The 21,596-nt window shown below is 39.4% G+C and overlaps 1 protein-coding gene across 1 annotated transcript in view; it reads right to left on the reverse strand.

Moving 5' to 3' along the window:
- GIGYF2 (GRB10 interacting GYF protein 2) overlaps positions 1-21,596 on the reverse strand; it is a 125,536-nt gene that overhangs the window by 17,689 nt on the left and 86,251 nt on the right. The window contains exons 15-22 of the mRNA XM_069469308.1: positions 17,081-17,247; positions 16,249-16,340; positions 15,054-15,161; positions 12,803-12,903; positions 11,040-11,140; positions 10,482-10,643; positions 7,967-8,125; positions 2,809-3,045 (exon numbers count right to left, since the gene is read on the reverse strand). Of these exons, the coding sequence (XP_069325409.1) occupies positions 2,809-3,045; positions 7,967-8,125; positions 10,482-10,643; positions 11,040-11,140; positions 12,803-12,903; positions 15,054-15,161; positions 16,249-16,340; positions 17,081-17,247 (1,127 nt within the window). The remainder of the gene's footprint in view (positions 1-2,808; positions 3,046-7,966; positions 8,126-10,481; positions 10,644-11,039; positions 11,141-12,802; positions 12,904-15,053; positions 15,162-16,248; positions 16,341-17,080; positions 17,248-21,596) is intronic.

Here is a 21,596-nt window from a genome sequence, read left to right on the forward strand (position 1 = left end):
CCTAAGGGTGGGGGTGGGAGAAACAGTAAAGTGGAGAGCTCCAGATAATCTCTTCCCAAAGGAACTGACTTCATTAGCAAAAGCCAGTGGAGAATAAGGAGTTCAAGCCTAAGAGCACTGTCAAAAACAGTGGAGGACAGAGTAAAAGGCAACTGGGAGAATGAAAGATTCATAGGAGATATAGTCTATAACTGTAGGCCCTACTTCTAAGAGAACTAGGGAAAGAAACAGCTGGAAGGAGTCCTCTCGGGTCAGAACAAATCTCATATATAGGCTTCAGGAATTAACCTGAATTTGATTGCATCAGTCACCACATCCTGTGATATGACCTCTTAAGAAGGTTTTTTGACAACCTTTTCAGGACTTTGGATCTAATACATGGTTTTGCAACCAATTCTCAGCTGGACCAAAGCAAGGGCTATGGTTTGAATGTCCCCTCCAAAACTCATGTTAAAATTTAATTGCCACAGTGACAGTATTAAGAGATGGGACCTTTAAGGGGTGATGGGACCTTTAAGGGGTGATGGGACCATTAAGGGGTAAGGCAGAGCCCCCATGAATGGATTAATGTTGTTATCATAGGAGTGGGTTAGTTATCTGAGGAGTGAGTTCCTGATAAAAGGATGAAGGTTGGTCCCCATCCCTTCTCTGTCTTGTGAGCTCTCTTGCCCTTCCTTCTTTTCTCCTTCCACCAGGGGATGACGCTGCACAAAGGCCCTCATCAGATGTGGGTGTCACATTCTTGGACTTCCCAGTCTCCAGACCCACAAGCCAAATAAACTTCCGTTGCTGACTCAGTCTCAGGCATTCTGTTACAGCAACAGAAAACGTATAAGACAGCAAGTGGCTTGGCTTCTTAGCCTTTCTCCTCTTTGGTAAAAGACATCTAAGTTTTATTTAAAAGCTTTATGAAGATTAAATGATGTCATATATGGACAGCTGTCAGTACAGTGCCTGACATAAAGCAATCACTCAATAATTAGTGGTAGCTTGACTCCTCCTTTCAAACCTCACCACAAGTAGGCCGAGATCAAGCTTTCCCCCCTCTTTCCTGAGTGACGTCACCAGCCCTCTCAACTGGGTCTGCTAACCTCCAGTTTTGTTCCCTTCAAGTCCATCTTCCATTTAGTTCTCCTAAAAATCTGACACTGTTATTCCCTAGTTAAGAGGCTGTATCTGTTTTGTACACCTTTAAGTCCTACTTCTTTAATAGGGTATATACAGCCCATGGTGATATGGACTTTGCCCATACTAATCTCATTCCTCACACTCCAGCAACAGTAATGTGCTTTTTACATTTCCCCCAACAGGCTGGGCACAGTGGCTTATACCTGTAACCCTAGCACTGTGGGAGGTCATGGTGGGAAGATCACTTGAGGCCAGGAGTTCAAGACAAGCTTGAGCAACATAGCGAGACCCTTTCTCTACAAAACATTAAAAAATAGCCAGGTGTGGTGGTGCACCTATAGTCCCAGCTACTAGGGAGGCTGAAGCAGGAAGACTTGAGCCCAGGAGCTGGAGGTTGCAGTGAGCTATGATGATGCCACTGCATTCCAGCTTGGGAAATAGCGAGATCCTGTCTTAAAATTTTTTTTTTTCTCCCAAACATACCATAGTATTTCTTAACTTCATGCTTACCCCATGATGACTCTCTCATAAGCCCTTATTCCCCAAATTGCCTATTTAACTTTTTAAAAACATTTCCCATCTCTAAAGACTCAGTTTGGAAGTTACCTTTCCTCAGGAAGCCTTTCCAAACACCCCAGATGGACAGTGGTTCTTATATTTTAGACACCATCAGAATCCCCTGGAAGGCTTTTGTAAACACAAGATTGCTAGGCTCCCACCCCTAGAGGTTCTCATTCAGTAGGTCTTGGGTAGGACCTAAGAATTTGAATGTCTAACAAGTTCCCAGGTGACCACATTCTGAGAACTACTGCCTTAATGCCACCTCTGCCACTACACTCACCACACTGTATTCTAATTTCCTGTTTATATGTCTGCATCCTGTGAATTCCCTGAAGGCAGAGGACACTAAACCTTATTGCTGGCTACAGATCAGCATGAAAACTGCCATAAATCTGCTCTCCCTTCCTAATTATTCCCATTCATCAACAGTCTACTCTTTTCCCAGTTGCTGAAGCTTATTCCCTAGTAGCCACCCCAGCTTCTGCCTTCACCCCTCACTCACCTCCAGACAGTTGCTCAGTCTTGCTGACTGCTAGCAGGCCAGTTCTCTCCTACTGGCCCTTCCTATTCATTCTCACCACCACCATCATCCCCTCTTTACCAGGCTCCCAGTTTTCATTTTCTCCTTATTTCAAATAATGTTTTGAATCTTCCTAAAACAACTCTTTGTACATATCACCTCCTACTGTAACTTTCAACAACCCCCCACAGCCAACTGTATTTCAAACCCTGTATTCTAGTTCCCATTTACACATCCAAATGTTTATCTGAGAGCTCTCTGCTGCCAACTGCTTTGTCTCATTTGTCTCGGCAGTGCTGAACTGGTACGGAGCAGGCACTCTGATGTTTATTGAGTGACATTAAATTTATGAATCAAATAGATTTTCTTGTTTTGCTAGCATCGCAGCTCACATCCTACCCTCTTCTGTTTTCTCCTCTCTTGTTTAAATACCTAACACAAAGTATGTGCATCATATATTTTATTGATGATCAAAAAACCAAAGTAGTAACATTTAACAATAAAAAAAAATACAGTGTAACTGCTACTGGTATTGCCAGCATTTACTTAGCTAAAAAATGTTAGCAAGTAGCTCCTATGGTTGATGTCTGGGGCTTTACCTTCATCTGTGCCAGCTGCTGCTGCTGCTGCTGCTGCTGCAACCTCCGGAGAGCCTCTTGCTGCTGCTGCCTCTGGCGCATTAACTCCTTTTGCCGCTGGAGCTCCAGCTCCTTCCTCTTCCGCTCCTCCTCCTCGTGCCTAAGTCTGGCTGCCTCCTCTTCCATTCGCAGCCGGTTCTCCTCTAATCGACGCTGAGCTTCTTCTTCTTCTCGGGCCCATTTTGCAGCCTCCTCTTCCTTTCCAGAAGGAAAAATTAAAAGAAGAAAATTTTTATTAATTGTGGGGGGAAAAAGTCTGAATCACTTTTGAAGGCTTCTGCCAAATGTCTGTAGAAATGACAGAGAAAGCAGAAACTCTGTTTATGATAACAAAAAGTAGAAGTAAGTTTTCTTTTAAAATATAATTACAATAGCCACAAAGGCCTGGCATGCTTACAGGACATAATTTTTCTTTTTTTTTTTAAAGAGATGGGTTCTATGTTGTCCACGCTGGAATGCAGTGGCTGTTCATAGGCGCAATCATAGCACACAAGCCCTGAACTCCTGAGCTCAAATGATCCTCAAGTCCAAGTAATTGGGACTACTGGCACATGCCACTGCACCCTAGGATGCAATTTTAATTAATCACAGGACTGTCACTTTGAACGTCTGTGGCAAAAAGCTGGGCAAGCTTTTCAGGGTGGTGAGTGCTAAGAGCTACCCACAATACTGATTACCACAAAAACATCAGCCAGTTCTGGAACCAAAGCAACATCACAAGATCACTTAATTTCATCCCTGGTTCTTGCCCATTGCAGCCACAGCCCTACAGGTCCTTGGGAACATCTCTACTAGACCAAGGCTCCACCATCTACTACCATTTCCCTCATCTGAGCTCATTTACCTTCTGCTTCCTTCCCTCAAAATGATTCCATGGTGCCCTCCAGAATTCTTGTTTCACTCCTAAGAAATTCCCCTGCCTTTGCAGCATCTGCTGCCCTGCCTCAGGGTTCTGTCTTATCCAGATGACACATTTCTCCCTTCATTCTCCAAAACATAGGTCAGATGTCAGCTTCTCTAGAGAACTTCTCTGACCTTTAGGAGGTCAACTGCACCTCTACCTTTTGATTATGCCCAACTATACCTTGTCCTTATCTCTCTATCTGCTTCTGGTCCACATGTGGCAGCTACTGTTCCTATCTATCCATGAGCCACTCTTTTCAGGCTTCTTCCTTGCAGACAACAGAGGTTTAAAATGCCAGAATTTGCTTTTAAGTCTCCATTATAACTAGGTAGTTAGGCCAAAGGCATGACTGCTTCTAAAAAAGACAACTTTGTTTAAAAAAAAAAAAAAAAAAAAAGATTACAAACACTGATGACACAACAGACAAAACAAAAAACCACATAACACAAAGAAAGTGAACTTAATCAAAAACCTTTCCACAAAGAAAACTCTAGGACCAGATGCTTTCAATGATGAATTCTATCAAATACAGGCATGGAGATACTGTGGGTATAGGTTCGGACCACTGCAATAAAGCAAGTAATTGTAATAAAGTAAGTCACATGAATTATTTTATTTCCAAGGATAATATAAAAGTCATGACTGTGGTCTATTATGTAAACAATAGCATTATGTCTTAAAAAAACAATGTATTTAACTTAATTAAAAAATAGGCCAGGCCGGGCGCGGTGGCTCACGCCTGTAATCCTAGCACTCTGGGAGGCCGAGGTGGGCGGATCGTTTGAACTCAGGAGTTCGAGACCAGCCTGAGCAAGAGCGAGACCCCATCTCTACTAAAAATAGAAAGAAATTACATAGACAGCTAAAAATATATATAGAAAAAACTAGCCGGGCATGGTGGCACATGCCTGTAGTCCCAGCTACTCGGGAGGCTGAGACAGGAGGATCCCTTGAGCTCAAGAGTTTGAGGTTGCTGTGAACTAGGCTGACGCCACAGCACTCACTCTAGCCTGGGCAACAGAGTGAGACCCTGTCTCAAAAAAATAAATAAATAAAAATAAAAATAGGCCGGGTGCGGTGGCTCACGCCTGTAATCCTAGCACTCTGGGAGGCCGAGGCGGGTGGATCGCTCGAGGTCAGGAGTTCGAGACCAGCCTGAGCAAGAGCGAGAACCCGTCTCTACTAAAAATAGAAAGAAATTATCTGGACAACTAAAATATATATATATAGAAAAAATTAGCCGGCATGGTGGCGCATGCCTGTAGTCCCAGCTACTAGGGAGGGTGAGGCAGGAGGATCGCTTGAGCCCAGGAGTTTGAGGTTGCTGTGAGCTAGGCTGTCACCACAGCACTCACTCTAGCCTGGGCAACAGAGTGAGACTCTGTCTCAAAAAAAAAAAAAAAAAAAAAAAACTTTTATTGCCGAGCACCTGTAATCTCAGCACTTTGGAAAGCTGAGATGGGAGGATTGCTTGAGCCCAGGAGTTTGAGGTTGTAGTGAGCTATGATATCACCACTGCACTCTAGCTGGGGTGACAGAGTGAGACCCTATCTCAAAAAAAAAAAAAAAGTTGAAATTACTCCTTGATCCGTTGGCTACAGAATGGATTTTGTGTTGGCAGACATGAAAACAAAATTAATCTCCTTGTACCTCTCATCTCCATCAGAGGTTGGATAACTAGGTGCATTGTCAAGCAGCAGTAATATTTTGAAAGAAATCTTTTTTTCTGAGCAGTAGGTCTCAACAATAGGCTTAAAATATTCACCAAACCACACCGTAAACAGATGTACCACCATCCAGGCTTTATTGCTCCAACAGAGCACAGAGTAGATTTAGCACAATTCTTAAGGGCCCTGGGATTTTAAGAATGGTAAATGAACACTGATTTCACTGGCTTCAACTGAAAGTCACTAGCTGCTTCAGCCCCTCACAAAAGAGTCAACCTGTGCTTTGAAGCCAGGCATTGACATTTCTCTAGCTACAAAAGTCCTAGACGGCACCTTCTAATAGAAAGCTGTTTCATCTACATTGAAGACGTTGTTTAGTGTAGCCACCTTCATCACGTCAGCTAGAGCTTCTGGATAATGTGCTACAGCTTCTGTAACAGCACTTGCTGCTTCACCTGGCATTTTTATGTCATGGAAATGACTTCTTAAACCTCATGAAATCAACCTCTGCTAGCTTCCAACTTTTCTTCTGCAGCTTCCTCACCTCTCTCAGTCTTCACAGAATTGGACAGAATTAGGGCCTTGCTCTGGATTAGGCTTTAGCTTAAGGGAATGCTATGGCTGGTGTAATCTTCTATCCAGACCACTAAGAGAGGGTCTTGCTAGATCTATTGCTCAGGCTGGACTGCAGTGGTGTCGTGACGGCTCACTGCAACCTCAAACTCCTGGGCTCAAATGATCCTCTTGCCTCAGCCTCTTGAGTGTCTGGGACTACAGGTACGTACACCTAATTTTTCTATATTACAGAAGACTAGGTCTTGCTATGTTGCTCAGGCTGGTCTCAAATTCCTGGCCTCAAGTAATCCTCCTGGCCTTGGCCTCCCAAAGTGCTAGGATTACAGGTGTGAGCCATGGCACCCAGCCTATTTCACTTTCTTATAATTCATGTGTGCATTAGAGTAGCACTTTTAATTTCCTTAATGACCTTTTCCTTTGCATTCACAACCTGGCTAAATGTTTGGCACAAGAGACCTAGCTTTTGGCCTATCTCAGCTTTTGACACATCTTCCTCACTAAGCTTAATCATTTCAAGTTTTTGACTTAAAGTGAGAAACATGTGATTCTTCCTTTCATTTGAACATATAGAGGCCATTGTAGGGTTACTAATTGGCCTAATTTCAATGTTGTTGTATCTCAGGGAATAGGGAGGCCTCAGGAGAGAGAAAGAGATGGGTCAGCAGAGCAATAAAAACACATACAACCTGTATGGATTAAGTTCATTGTCTTTTTTGTTTGTTTGTTTGTTTTCTTCCAGCCCTAACTTTTTTTTTAATTCTTATTTCAGCATATTGTGGGGGTACAAAAGTTTAGGTTACATATATTGCCCTTGCCCCCCTGCTCCCCTGAGTCAGAGCTTCAAACGTGTCCATCCCCTAGACAGTGCACATCACACTCAATATTTTAATCTTTGTTTATTATGTCTGTTATGATAATCTCTGATCAGTGATCTTTGATGTAACTACGGTAGTTGTTTTGGAGTGCCGTGAACTGTGCCAATGTAAGACAGTGAACTTAAGTTCTAAGAACATGTATTAAAATACAAAGAATCCACACCTAAAAGGAAGAGTTACAGTATGAAATTCATAGAAATAAACTGGACACTGTCATAGTTAAAAACTTAGGTGTTTCAAAGAACATTGTCAAGAAAGTGAAAAGAGAATAGAAAGCCCAGAAATAAACCCACACGTTTACAGTCAACTGATTTTTGACAAAGATGCCAAAAACATATAATGAGGAAAGGACAGTCTCTTCAATAAACAGTGCTGGGAAAACAGGATATCCACAGGCAGAAGAATGAAATGAGATCCTCATCTCACACCATACACAAAGATCGTAACATTAGGGTGTTTCGGGATTATTATTATTTTTTTTTTTTTTTCTAAAACAGAGTCTTGCTCTGTCACCCAGACTAGAGTGCAGTGGCATCATAATAGCTCACCACAACCTCCAACTTCCAGGTTCAAGCAATCCTCTAGGCTCAGCCTCCTGAGAAGCTGGGACTATAGGCACATGCCAGCATGCCTGGTTAATTTTTAAAATTTTTTTGTAGAAATAGGGGTCTCATTATGTTGCCTGGGCTGATCTTGAACTCTTAGCCTCAAGTGACCCTCTTGCCTTGGCCTCCCAAAGTGCTAGGATTATAGGTATAAGCCACCACACCTGGTCCCATAGTAATTATTGAAGCTGAGTAATTTACTGGAATTTGTACTATTTTATTTTTTAAAAACTCACATTTTTCAACTTTTTTCACTAAATAGCTGAGTCAAAAGCAGAAAAATAAGACAAATTTTATTTTTCCTCCTAGAAAACGGGTTTCTATTTGGAGAAATTTAGACAGAGGTACTAAGAGCCAGTTATGTTTCTTTTGTAATCTACAGCAACCCAGAAAGGTTTTAGACAGGCTATCTTAATGTCCTAGTAATTTTTTAATCACTAATTATAATACTAGCTTCAAAGGAGCAATTAGAAGAGTAAATCATCTGGTCACCTGTTTGCGTAACAATTCTTCCTGCTTCCGCCTTTCTTCCTCTTCTCTTCTCCTCTCCTCCAGTCTTCTAAGAGCTTCTTCTTGCTGCTGTCTTTCTTCCTCTTCTCGCTGTCGCCTTAATGCAATTTCTTGTTCCCTCTGGCGTCGCAGAGCCTCTTCCTAAAGAAATAAAAGGGAGGGTATTTGTGAAACCCTGGGTCTATCAATCAATATATTATATTAACATTATGTCATAATTTGAAAAGGGAACAGGTTATGTGCTCCTGAGGCTCGGTTAACAGTAAATATAAGAAGTACATAACTAAGACCTGGAGGAAAAAGTATATACATGAGTTAGGGAAGTGAGTACATTAAGAATAAAAAGAAAATTGTATTCAAATTATTAGTAAATTGTAATACACTGTGAAGACCATCTTGGTTTCTGTATTAGCTACATCATTTACGGATTAACCCTAGAAAGAGTTACTTTAGAACATAGGCTTTGGTTTCTACATTGGCACCTTCAGTCTCTATTTTTTAATCAACTGTGAACCTAAGGCATAGAAAGGTCAAATCAACATAGCCACCTCACCTCACAGTGAGGTAAAAATAAGTTCTCCCAGTCAGAAGTACTGAGTAAAATTGTTTGTGTGCCCCAGAACAGTATGGACCCTTTTGTTTTTCACAAAGCACCTCTTGGGGCCAAGAAGTAGGAAATGTGTGGTAAAGGCTAGGGCTTAGGGGCTATTAGAGAGTGTATTCTTTTAAATGGAGTCTATGAAAATCCCAATAGAAAAAAATGATCCAAACACATGAGCAATGAATTCCCAAAGAAGAATTACAAATGGCCAAAAAACATGAAAAATGTTAAACTTCCCTGATTATAAATACTTAAGAAAAGACTAACTACAAGGATTTTCATTCAAACACTCTTATATAACACAGAGACATTGGGAACAACTCTCATGGTCCAATGATAGCGAGTAGGCTAAATTATTATCATTTACTTATAAAATGAAATCTCATGTAGCCAGCAAATATGATGGTGTAGATTTGTAGATGTATGTTTGACAAATGGTAAGATGACATAATTCATTACCATCACAAGGAAGGTTATAAAATACTTAGTTCAAATGATACACACTTCTTTAAAAAAACATATATAGTTATATGTATGGGTTTTGTTCCTCCCTATTTAGAAACACTAGTCACTGAAATTGTAGGAGAGGTTCATTAGGGAAAGAATAAAGAGAAGGCAGAAGTCTTGGTCAAAGATAAGCACACATTTAAAAAGTACATTTGGTCAGTAAGCATATGAAAAGATGTTCAACATCACTAATCATTAGGGAAGTGAAATCAAAATCACAATAAGATATCACTTCATATCCATTAGGAAGGCCATTATCAAAAATAAACAAACAAAAAAAACAACAAAAACCCAGAAAATAAAAAGTGCTGGCAAGAATGTGGAGAAATTGGAACCCTTGTGCACTGCCAGTGGGAATGTAAAATGGCATATAGGCTGTGGAAAACAGTATGGCAGTTCCTCAAAAAATTAAAAATAGAATTACCATATGATCCAGCAATTCCACTTGGGTAGAGACCCAAAAGAACTCAAAAGTGAGGACTCAAACAGATATCTAGACCCCCACGTTCATAGCTGCATTATTCACAACAGCCAAAATGTAGAAGGCATCCAAATGTCCGTCAACAGATGATGGATAAACAAAATGCGGTACATACTACAATGGAATATTATTCAGCCTTTAAAAGGAAGGAAATTCTGACACATTCTACCACATGAATGAACCTTAAGTGAAATAAGTCAGTCACAAAAGGTCATCTATTGTATGATTCCACTTAGAGTAGTCAAAATCATAGATACAGAAAGAAGAATGGTGAGTAATAGGGTATGGAGGGAACAGGACTCATTGTCCAATGGGTACAGAGTTTCAGTTTGCAAAGATGAAGTTCTGTAGGTGGATGTTGGTGAGGGCTGCACAACAATGTGAATGTACTTAATGCTACTGAATATACACTTAAAAATGGTTAAATGGCAAATTTTATGTTATGTATGTGTTGCCACAATTTTTTTAAAGCCTTTGTGGCTTTTAACAATTTGACATTTAATGCTGCACATCAAAGTTACTTCCTCATTGTTTTTAGCAGCAAGGGTAAAACTTCTGAAATCTAACTGGTTTATAAAAGGAAAGGAAATCAATTCTAATGGTTTACTAAGACTGAAGAATATCTCTCCAGTGGGTGTTGGTGAAAAACAGATTCTTTCTAAAGGACTCACTCACTAAGTCTTTGTACGGTTCATAAGATTCTGCCTCCCAACCCCACCCCCACACTTAATTTTTATTTGTTTACTCACCACTATACTAACGAGGAGAGTCTTGTAAGGTTCTAATGCCAATCCTGCTATTAACCCCCTGTGGACCTCGGGAGTACCTGTGAATGATGGAAGGGAGCAGGATAACCTGAAGGCCCTCGTCAAGCACTAATCTTATGGTCAGAGTTCCAAGAGATATACCTGTTTCCTTCGGGCAAGCTCTTCTTCCTCCCGCCTTTTCCTTTCCTCCTCCTGCTGTCTCCGAAGAATTTCCTCCTGTTGTCTTCGGAGTTCTTCTTGCCTCTTTCGCTCCTCCTCTTCCCTCTTTGCCCTCATTTCTGCTTCTCTTCTCTCCTGTTCTATCTGTGATTACATGAGAATATTCTTAGAAACTTAAAACCAAGCAAAGGAACACTCCAAAAGCACTGACCAATATTGTTAGGAGATGCTAAAATGTGCAGACACTACCATTCACTCAGTTACTCATACTGCAACTGAGTGATGAAACCCTGTAAGAACTCAAAAACTCTGAGATGTCACAGTTATCAGAACAGTTTTATGCTCTTCTCAGCTCCCACTTTTCCCTGCCTTCCCATACCTACACTACCATTATACCATTATATGAAAAGTACTTATATCAGCCAAGTACCAATAAACTAAAGGAAAAAGTACAGCTATTAGACAGAGAGATTAATCAACAGAAATGCTTGTGTCTTGTAGCCAGAGGCATGCACTGCCATGGAAGAATGAATTTCAGACCTTGGCAGCTTTGGCCTTCTCCAGCTGTTGAAGCTGTTCTAGGGCAGGGGCTGGTGTCGTGGTGTCCAAAGGAAGATCCCATACACTACCACCTTCCCAAACTGCAAGACAACAAGTGAAAAAATGGGGGAGGTCAGAGTTTACACACATGGTGACATATCTATTGGCATAATGAAAAATCTACTTTTCTGTGCCTGAATGAGAGCCATCATACACATCTGTTTTGCTTCTAAGTAGACTGAAATGCCAGTGGGCTCCAGTTTCTATGAATATCCTTCAATACATATAGAAAAAAGGCAAGTATGAGGCATTTATTGGGGAACTAACTTCATATTCACAAAGCCCTGTAAGGCATCTGTTCGTATGCCCATCTTTAACGGATGAACAAACTGAGGGTCAGAAGTAGTTTGTAACATTCTCATAGGTACATGGCAAGCATGTGGCCAAACCAGGATTTAAATTCCAGTGTATTAGCCCAGAGATCTCCAGCACACCAACTATAGAGAACTAGGTGGTTGCATGATATTGAGAATGTATTAAATGCTACTGAATTGCTCACTTTAAAATGGTTAATTTTGTATTATGCGAATTTCATCTCGATAAAGAAAGAGAGAGATCTTGCTTTTATCGCTTGGTTCTAAAAACAATAAAAAGAAATGGAGAGAGAGAGAGAGAGAGCACGCATGCACGTGCTATAGCTGGAGCCGTGGAGGCCTCTGGAAAGGCTGGGCAGGTCTCACAAGTCACAAGTAACACTTGATCCTGCTGACCTGAAAGGCAGCACAAGATCACATGTGGAAGTAAACAAACAGATAATGGCTTCTGAGTCCATTTTCCTGTTGCCAGTGTGGTTTCCTGACACCGCTTTTCAGCATTCTCTATTTTCTCCATTCCCATCTATTAAACATTGCCTGTATAAAACCAACAGGCTATTTGTAAAGGACCTTGACTGCATAGGAACCCAGAGAGAAATTATTTAATATAGTACTTAAAGTTTCCCCAGAATTGGAGAATACAGGTTGAGTATCCATTATCCAAAATGCTTAGGACCAAAGTGTTTCAGATTTTCGATTTTTTCCAATTTTGGAATATTTGCTTATACATACATAATGAGGTATCTTAGGGATGGAACCCAAATTTAAACACAAAATTCACTTATGCTTCAAATACACCTTATGCACATAGCCTGAAGATAATTTTACACAATATTTTTAATAATTTTGTGCTTGAAACGAGTGCTCCACCAATATCAAGACTTACAAGAAAAAAATCCCAATTTCAAAATTTCTAATTTAATACAAAAAGATCAGAATGAGAGAAAGTGATCACTTTATAGCAGACTTTTCTCTTCTCAAACATTCTGGGTACCAGCAGTGTTAATGTGTACAGCAATCCTCAATCCAAAAGGATAGATCACCATCACTTATGTTTTCACTTATGCTTTCTGGCTGAAAAGATCAAAAACGATTTAAAAGACCTTTCTACACTGGTTATATAATAGCAACATAAAAAAGATGCTTCAATTTGAGTCATCAAATTGAAGAAATGTATGTGCTAAATAATTTCTAAAACATCCTTAATATTGTATTTTCAACAATATCTTCAATCTTTTGCTGGGATCTGTTTTTTAAAATGGAACTTTTTATAATATCCAATACAAAATGGACCAAAAAACTTAATACATTTTTAAAAAACTGAATTGTAAAATTATTATCAGACTCTAAATCCTTGGAGTGTTACTAAAGATCAATTTAAATTTTTACCTGTAGGCTGTGAGGCTGTTGGCTGAAGCTCCCAGATAGAGCCAGTATCTGGCACTGACACAGACCTAGTTACTGAGGGAATGATGTTCTGTTCAGACAGCCTGCAAAAGGGAAATAAAAAAACTTAACTTGTCCTTGTCATTTGCAAAATTAAGACAAAGAAGTATTTCTAGGATATCTGTAGGCTTTTCAAGTTATTTAGCCAGAAAACTCTTTCACTGTTATACTAAAACCTAACACTACCAAAGCAGATGGGAGAGGAACAAAGATAGAAGCACAATGATCACATTTCTGGAATACTCTATGGTATTAAGCAGTTACTGATTTCTACATGATGAATATATCTACTGTCCTATAAAACCCTCAGATCACCTCAATGAAAGTCACAGAAGTAGCATACTATAATAAAAAAGCTGGCTGGGGCCAGGGCATGGTGGCTCACACCCAAAATCCTAGCACTTTGGGAGGCTGAGGCGGGAGGATCACTTGAGCCCAGGAGTTTGAGATCAGCCCGGACAATAGTGAGATGCTGTCTCTACAAAAAAAATGTAAAAATCAGCCAGGCGTGGTAGTTTACCCCTATAGTCCCAGCTACACGGAAGGCTAAGGCTGGAGGATCACCTGAGCCCATGAGTTGGAGGCTGCAGTGAGCTATTATGATGCCACTACACTCTAGCCCAAGCAGTAGAGCAAGCCTCTGTCTCAAGGACAAAAAAAAAAAAAAAAACTCAAAAAAACCAGCTGGCTAGGTGCAGTGGCTCAAACCTGTAATCCCAGCATTTTGGGAGGCTGAGGCAGGAGGAGAACTTGAGACCAGGCATTCAAAACCAGCCTGGGCAACATAGCAAGACACCTTCTCTACAAAAAAATATTAAAAAAACAAAAATTGGCTAGGCGTGGTGGCTCACGCCTGTAAACGTAGCACTCTGGGAGGCCAAGGTGGGTGGATCGTTTGAACTCAGGAGTTCGAGACCAGCCTGAGCAAGAGTGAGACCCTACCTCTATTTAAAAAAATTAGAAAGAAATTAGCTGGACATCTAAAAATATATATAGAAAAACTTAGCTGGGCATGGTGGTGCATGCCTATAGTCCCAGCTACTTGAGAGGCTGAGGCAGAAGGATGGCTTGAGCCCAGGAGTCTGAGGTTGCCGTGAGCTACGCTGATGCCACGGCATTCTAGCCCGGGCAACAGAGTGAGACTCTGTCTCAAAGAAAATAAAAAATTAAAAATTAAAAAATAAAAAAAAAAAAATTGCCAGTGTGATGGTGCACGCCTGTAGTTGCAGCTATTGGGGAGGCTGAGGCAGGAGGATTGCTTGAGCTGAGGAATTTGAAGCTTCAGTAAGCTATGATCACGACCCCTGTACCACAGCCTAGGCAACAGAGTGAAACTCTGCCTGTAAAAAATAAATAAAATTTAAAAGTAATAACTAAAGCCTGTGCAGTATAAGAAAAAAACTCTGTATTTTAGTTCTGTCTCTGAAGTCTATTGTGTGTTACGTTAATCAAGTCCATAGCTCACAAATTCCTGGGCTCAAGTGATCCTCTTGCCTGAGACTCCCAAGTAGCCAGGACTACAGGTACATACCATCATGTCTGGCTAATTTTTTAAAGTTTTTGGTAGAGACAGGGTCTTACTGTGTTCCCCTCCAAGGCTGAGCTTGACCTCCTACCCATCTAAAGTGCTGGGATCACAGGCATGAGCCACTGCACCTGGCCAACAGTAAGGTTTCTGAGAGCAGTGCCTGACACCTTTCCAGGAGACAAGACAAATATTACCCTGAATGATAATCTGAAACAGCAGAAATTAATGGCTTTTGGATTCCAGAAAATTATAACCCTGTGTACTGTTATTAATATCTTCATTGAGATATCAAAAATAAAAGTAAAATTAAAATCTCAGACTACAATTTTTCTGGTTGCTGTTTCCATAAGACTATACTTCTTCTCAAATGTTCTCATTATTTTTTGGTTATTAATCAAAATATATCCTCTATGAATAAAAAAACCAAATAGGGGCTTACCTCCAGCCCCCATTTTAATTATTTTTAATACTTAAAACATTATTTTTTAAAAACTATATTGTTTTTATATACAACACATATGAATGTGTTGTTTGTGGGTATTCTATACCAGAATTCACACATTATGCCCAAACTTCCTTTCCTCTCTTTTTCCACAACACACACATACACACACACACACACACACACACACACACATAATGACACATAATGGAATAACCACCAACCTCATTTTCAGAGCCTGGAACTGTTGAAGGAGAAGTGCCAACTGTTGCTGTTGCTGGGAAGACAGGGCTGCTTTCTGTTGTTGAGCCAAAACCTGTGCATACTGTTGTCTTCAAAAAGTAAAAAAAAAAAAACAACAAAAAAAACCACAACTGTAACACATCCATCCACATTTAGTTTACTTGACTGAGACACTGAAAGACAAAGTTCAATCTACCACCACCATAACTCCCCCAAAATCAGAAATAGCTATGAAATATATTTTACAATTCTTCATAACAGACAAAGAGAAAATTCTACAATTTATTCTAAAAATAACTGAACTCACAGATGACATGTTTCTGAGTGAATAAGATAGCAAAAAAATCACACATATCAAAAACTGGCAAGTTTCCTCAAAATGATAATAACCTTTTTCAGAAAACACATGAAAAATAAAACAAATTGAAACTAACAGCTATTTCCATATCGAGTATCTTCTGCAAAAAAATATTAATAAATCATCTCTGTAACAATTCTCAAATTTATATGCTTCAACTTAGAAAAATTCAAATAATTTTTTCTCATTAGATCAGGGGTAGGCAAACTTTTTCTGAAAAAGGACAGAGAGTAAATATTTTCATCATTGCAGGCCATACAGTCTGTGTCACAACTACTCAATTCTGCCATTGTAAGGCAAAAGCATCTATATACAATATACAAACAAATATGTATGTCTGTTCCAGCAACACTTTGCTTATAAAATCAGATTTGGCCCAAAGGCTAAACTTGCCACCCTCTGCCCCAGAGGACAGCAAATCTTACTACTTCTACAAAAGAGACATACAAAAAGTGATTTTGCCATCATTCTACACCACTCCTAACAGTATAAACTTTAACTTCTTCCCAACTTCTCATCTATGTTTATCTCCCCCTCTGTGGTGTTCAAAGCTGAGTTACTTGGGATGCGCTTTTCAAAATGCTTGTTGGTAAAGAGCTTGCAAAATTATAGTTATGTATCTTCTTCTGCAAACTTCTGGTATTTAAAAAGATAAGACTAAAATTAGAATGCATAGTGGGAACATGCCACTAGCTGGGCAACTGAAGTGTCACATAAGCCTTCAGCTCTCTCTTCTGTGAAAGGTGACACTTGGGAGCAGATTCCATCTGAAGCCCCTTCCGGTGCTGCAATATATCCTACTGCATTACTACTCTTACTGTATTAAGAACTGCTGGTACTGGAGGTGCTGCATCTGGTATAAGGCCGTGAGTTCCTGCTGCCTGGTCAGTCGTTCCTGGTCCAACTCTCCCTGGGAGTGGAGAGGAGGGGGTTAGAAATACCATTAAATAAACTGCAAAGAACCTAAAAAGCCCCATGGTGCAGATATCTGAAAGCAAAATGAATCCAAAACTTTTACCTCCCACTCCATCCTTTCACCCAAGCCCTTAACTAAAAACTCAGGCACGTTTAAAAACTTAAACAATGCCATCTAGTGGAATAAGATAGTGTTAACATTTTAAAAGATTCCCCGAGGTGAGAAAGGGTCCTTATTTTAGCTGCCATCCTCCATTCCTGCCTTTAAAGCTGAATGATGAACTGTATACCAGAGTTATTACTGTAAATGAAAAACTGCATAATTCTCTCAATCTTAGAAGTCATTTATAAATTTGGAGATCATGTAAGAAATTAGAGAAAGTAGACAATATAGAAAGAAGTTATCTAAAGGTTACAGGAAATGTTACGGTAGAAATTTTATGACGTATAAGGAATACACCAAGCCAGTGTATATCTTAAAAATATTGAGAATATGAACAGAACTTTGAAAACTATAACTCTGTACCCAAAAATTATTTCTACTGCTCTTAATACATCATGAAAAGGTCATTATGGCTAGGTATTCAGTCTTCCATTCAGACTTCCTATTACCATTTCAATTACTTTCAAAAAACTACAATTCCTTCCTTATTAGATACAACATTTGGGTTGTATTTTCAAAGAGAAGTGCTGCTGTGACCAATATGTATTCTGAGCGAGGTGTAAGGTACTCACCATATGAGGAGGGGGAGCTGGACCCGCAGAGAAGGGAACCCTTCCCCACATTTTCATGATATCTCCAAGAGGTTGGAAGCTTTCATCACATGCCCTCTTCACCAATAAAGACATAGTAAAATACCCCGCCTGAAACCATTCCGCCATCTCCTGATTATTGAACGGACCTAAATAGCACCAATTAAACAGAAGGGCAATAAGAATCTTTTCAGGCTCAAAGAGGAAAAAAATATTTCCTGCATCTGATCCTCAGCTAGATGACAAATGTCAAAATTTGTTACATTACCTTAATTTAACTCACTTCCAAAGGTGGCAAACAGGCTTCTAACTTAAAAACAATTTTGAAATAAACCCTGTGTATATACATCCCAAATTCTCAGTGGTGCTTTATTATAAGGAACATAACTGTCTCTATCTCACTCAATCTCTACAACAATTCATTTGTCAGAAAAGTATGATACAACTGAAAAGACTTAAGTATTTGCTACACCTAGTATCATTTAGGCATAAAATATGTACACAGCTGAACACATTCTCCAATTTTCATCTTCTGCCACTGATTAATGATGGTGGGGAAAAATATAAATAATCAAATTAAGAAAAATTATAATTTATTTGCCCAGATAAGACTAAATCTGGCCTTGGTAGGGAGAAAAAAACTAACATTCTCTAAATGTTTTACAATAAGAAATAACTGGGCCGGGCGCGGTGGCTCACGCCTGTAATCCTAGCACTCTGGGAGGCCGAGGTGGGCGGATCGTTTGAGCTCAGGAGTTCGAGACCAGCCTGAGCAAGAGCGAGACCCCATCTCTACTAAAAATAGAAAGAAATTATATGGACAGCTAAAAATATATATAGAAAAAATTAGCCGGGCATAGTGGTGCATGCCTGTAGTCCCAGCTACTCGGGAGGCTGAGGCAGGAGGATCGCTTGAGCCCAGGAGTTTGAGGTTGCTGTGAGCTAGGCTGACGCCACAGCACTCACTCTAGCCTGGGCAACAGAGTGAGACTCTGTCTCAAAAAAAAAAAAAAAAAAAAATTAAAAAAAAAAAAAAAAGAAATAACTGAATATCTTATATATAAAATTTAAGAACAAATACACTCTGATCAATAAACCATTCATTCATTCAACAAATATTTACTGAACACTGATGATATATGATCTAGGCAGTAGGAATAGGCAATAAACAAAACAAAATCCTGGAGCTTTCACTTCAGGAAGATAGAGGAGATGTATTTTTCCCTACTTCTACTAAGTAACAACTAAAAACCCTGAACAACTCTGGGAGGCTGAGGCAGGAGGATCACTTGAACCCAGGAGTTTGAGGCTGCAGTGAGCTATGATGATGTCACTGCACTCTAGCCTAAGTGACAGGCAAGACTCTGTTTAAAAAAAAAAAAAAAAAAAAGGTAAACATTACATATAAAACACAAACAAAAGAACATATTGAAAGGTAGAGAGAAGATGATTAGGGGCCTCAGGGCTTGAGGAATGACATGATGGTGAATTGCCTGTGTTTTCTTTTTACCTCATATATTCCAGATTTGAAGATAAAAAAGCCATCTACCAGAAACATGACCCAATTATAAGGACTACATAGTGGACTGCAAGAAAGTTACTCCAAATGTAACAAAGTAGACAGAGTGAAAATAAAAGGGTAGAAAAAGCTACATCATGCAAACATTAATGAAAAGTAAGCTATGTTAGTACTTGATAAAGTAGATTTCAGAGCAAAGAAAATTACAAGAATCAGAAAGAGACATAATAGTAAAGGGTAAATTCACCAAGATTACACAGCAATTATGAATGCATACACATCAAACAACAAAGCTGTAAAATATATGAAGCAGTATCTGATAGAACTGAAAAAAGAAATAGACAAACTCCATGTTGAAGAATTCAACACCCCTCTCCCAACAATAGAACTAGACAGAAAATCAGAGAGTATAGAAGAACTCAACACCATTAACCAACAGAAGACAAATGATATTTATAGAGCACTCTAACAACAACAAGATACATATTCTTTTGAAGTACCCACAGAATATATAGCAATAATTGACCATAGTCTGGGCCATAAAACAAACATCAGAAAATTTTAGGCTGGGCGCAGTGGCTCGTGCCTGTAATCCTAGCACTCTGGGAGACTGAGGCGGGAGAACCGCTTGAGCTCAGGAGTTCAAGACCAGTCTGAGCAAGAGCAAGACTCCCTACTAAAAATAGAAAAAATTAGCTGGCATCATGGCACATGCCTATAATATAGTCCCAGCTGCTCAGGAGGCTGAGGCAGGAGGATCGCTTGAGCTCAGGAGTTTGAGGTTGCTGTGAGCTATCTATGATTAGGCCACTGCACTCTATCTAGCCAGGGTGACAGAGTGAGACTCTGTCTCAAAAAACTTTTTTTAAAAACTGAAATAATATACAGGATGTTCACTGATCACAACAGAATCAAGCTAGAAATCAATAAAATAAAAAGAAATTTTCCAAACACTTGGAAACTAAAATAAACACTTCAAAATAATCATGGATAAAACAGGAAATCTCAAGGGAAATTAAATTACAGAGAAATAAATGAAAATGAAAATACACGTATCAAATTTTGTGGGACATGGTTAAAGAAATGCTCAGAGAGAAATTTACAGTATTAAATGCTTACAATAGAAAAGAGGAAAAGTCCCAGATCAGTAATCTAAGGTCCCACCTCAGGAACCTAGGAAAAGAACAATATAGATCCTAAACAAGAAGGAAAGAAAGGCCGGGCGCGGTGGCTCACGCCTGTAATCCTAGCACTCTGGGAGGCCGAGGTGGGCGGATCGTTTGAGCTCAGGAGTTCGAGACCAGCCTGAGCAAGAGCGAGACCCCACCTCTACTAAAAAAAATAGAAAGAAATTATATGGACAGCTAAAAATATATATAGAAAAAATTAGCCGGGCATGGTGGCGCATGCCTGTAGTCCCAGCTACTCGGGAGGCTGAGACAGGAGGATCGCTTGAGCTCAGGAGTTTGAGGTTGCTGTGAGCTAGGCTGACGCCACGGCACTCACTCTAGCCTGGGCAACAGAGTGAGACTCTGTCTCAAAAAAAAAAAAAAAAAAAAAAAAAAAAAAAAAAAAAAAAAAAAAAAAAAAAGAAGGAAAGAAATAATAAAGAGCAAAAAAATCAATGAAATTGAAAACAAAAATGAGAAAAAAAAAACAAAGAAATAAAGAGCTGTGTCTTTGAAAAGTTCAGTAAAACTGACAAATCGCCAGCAAGACTGACAAAGAAAGAAAGAGAAATATACAAATTACCAATAGCCAAAAAGAAAGGGGTATCACATCAGAGCCTGCAGACATGAAAAAGGATAAGGGAATCCTACAAACAACACTACACACATAAATTTGGTATTTTATACAAAATGGACCAATGCATCAAAAAACACAAACTACAACTTCTTTACATTAAATAGATAATTTAAATAACTCTGTAACTATTAAGGAAATTGAATTGTAATTTTAAAATTCCCAAAAAAGAAGGCTCCAGTCAAATTCACTAACAAATTCTACCAAACATTTAAAGAAGCATTAACACCAATTCTAAATACTGTCTTTCAGAAAATAGGAGCGGGGAAGGTATACTTCCCAGTTCATTTTATGAAGCTGATATAACCTTGATACTAAAACTAGACAATGAAAGTACCAAAAAACTCTAAAACAATATCCCTCATGTATATAGATATAAAAAAACTTCAATAAAATATTAGCAAAGAGTATTCAACATTTTCTACAAATATTATACACCTTGACAAAGTAGAGTTTATTCCAAGGATGCAAAGCTGGCTCAATATTCAAACATCAATCAATGTAATCCACCATATCAACTAGCTAAGAAAGAAAAATCACATGATCATATAAATGGAATCAGAAAAAGCATCTGACAAATTCAACCCCCATTCATAATAAAAACACTCAGAAAACAGGAATGGAAGGGGCTGAGCGCGGTGGCTCACGCCTGTAATCCTAGCACTCTGGGAGGCTGAGGCGGGAGGATTGTTTGAGCTCAGGAGTTCAAGACCAGCCTGAGCAAGAGCGAGACGCCATCTCTACTAAAAATAGAAGGAAATTAGCTGGACAACTAAAAATACATAGAAAAAATAAGCTGGGCATGGTGGCATACGCAGCTGCTCGGGAGGCTGAGGCAGAGGGATTGCTTGAGCCCAGGAGTTTGAGGTTGCTGTGAGCTAGGCTGCCACCACGGCACTCTAGCCCGGGCAACAAAGAGAGATTCTGTCTCAAAAAAAAAAAAAAAAACCCACACACCTTGACCTAATAAGTCTCATACCTTATACAAAACTTAACTCAAAATAGGCCATGGATTTAAATGTAAAACTGTAAAATTTTGCAAAAAAGCAATCTTTGGAATCTAAAGCGAGGTAAAGAATTCTTAGACTTAGTCTCACAAAGAACAATCCATAAAAGAAGAAAAATTGATGCATTGCACTTCATCCAAATTTAAGACTTTTTGCTCTGTGAAAGCCC

The sequence above is a fragment of the Eulemur rufifrons genome, chromosome 1 (assembly GCF_041146395.1).
Source record: "Eulemur rufifrons isolate Redbay chromosome 1, OSU_ERuf_1, whole genome shotgun sequence".
Classification (NCBI taxonomy): Eukaryota; Metazoa; Chordata; class Mammalia; order Primates; family Lemuridae; genus Eulemur; species Eulemur rufifrons.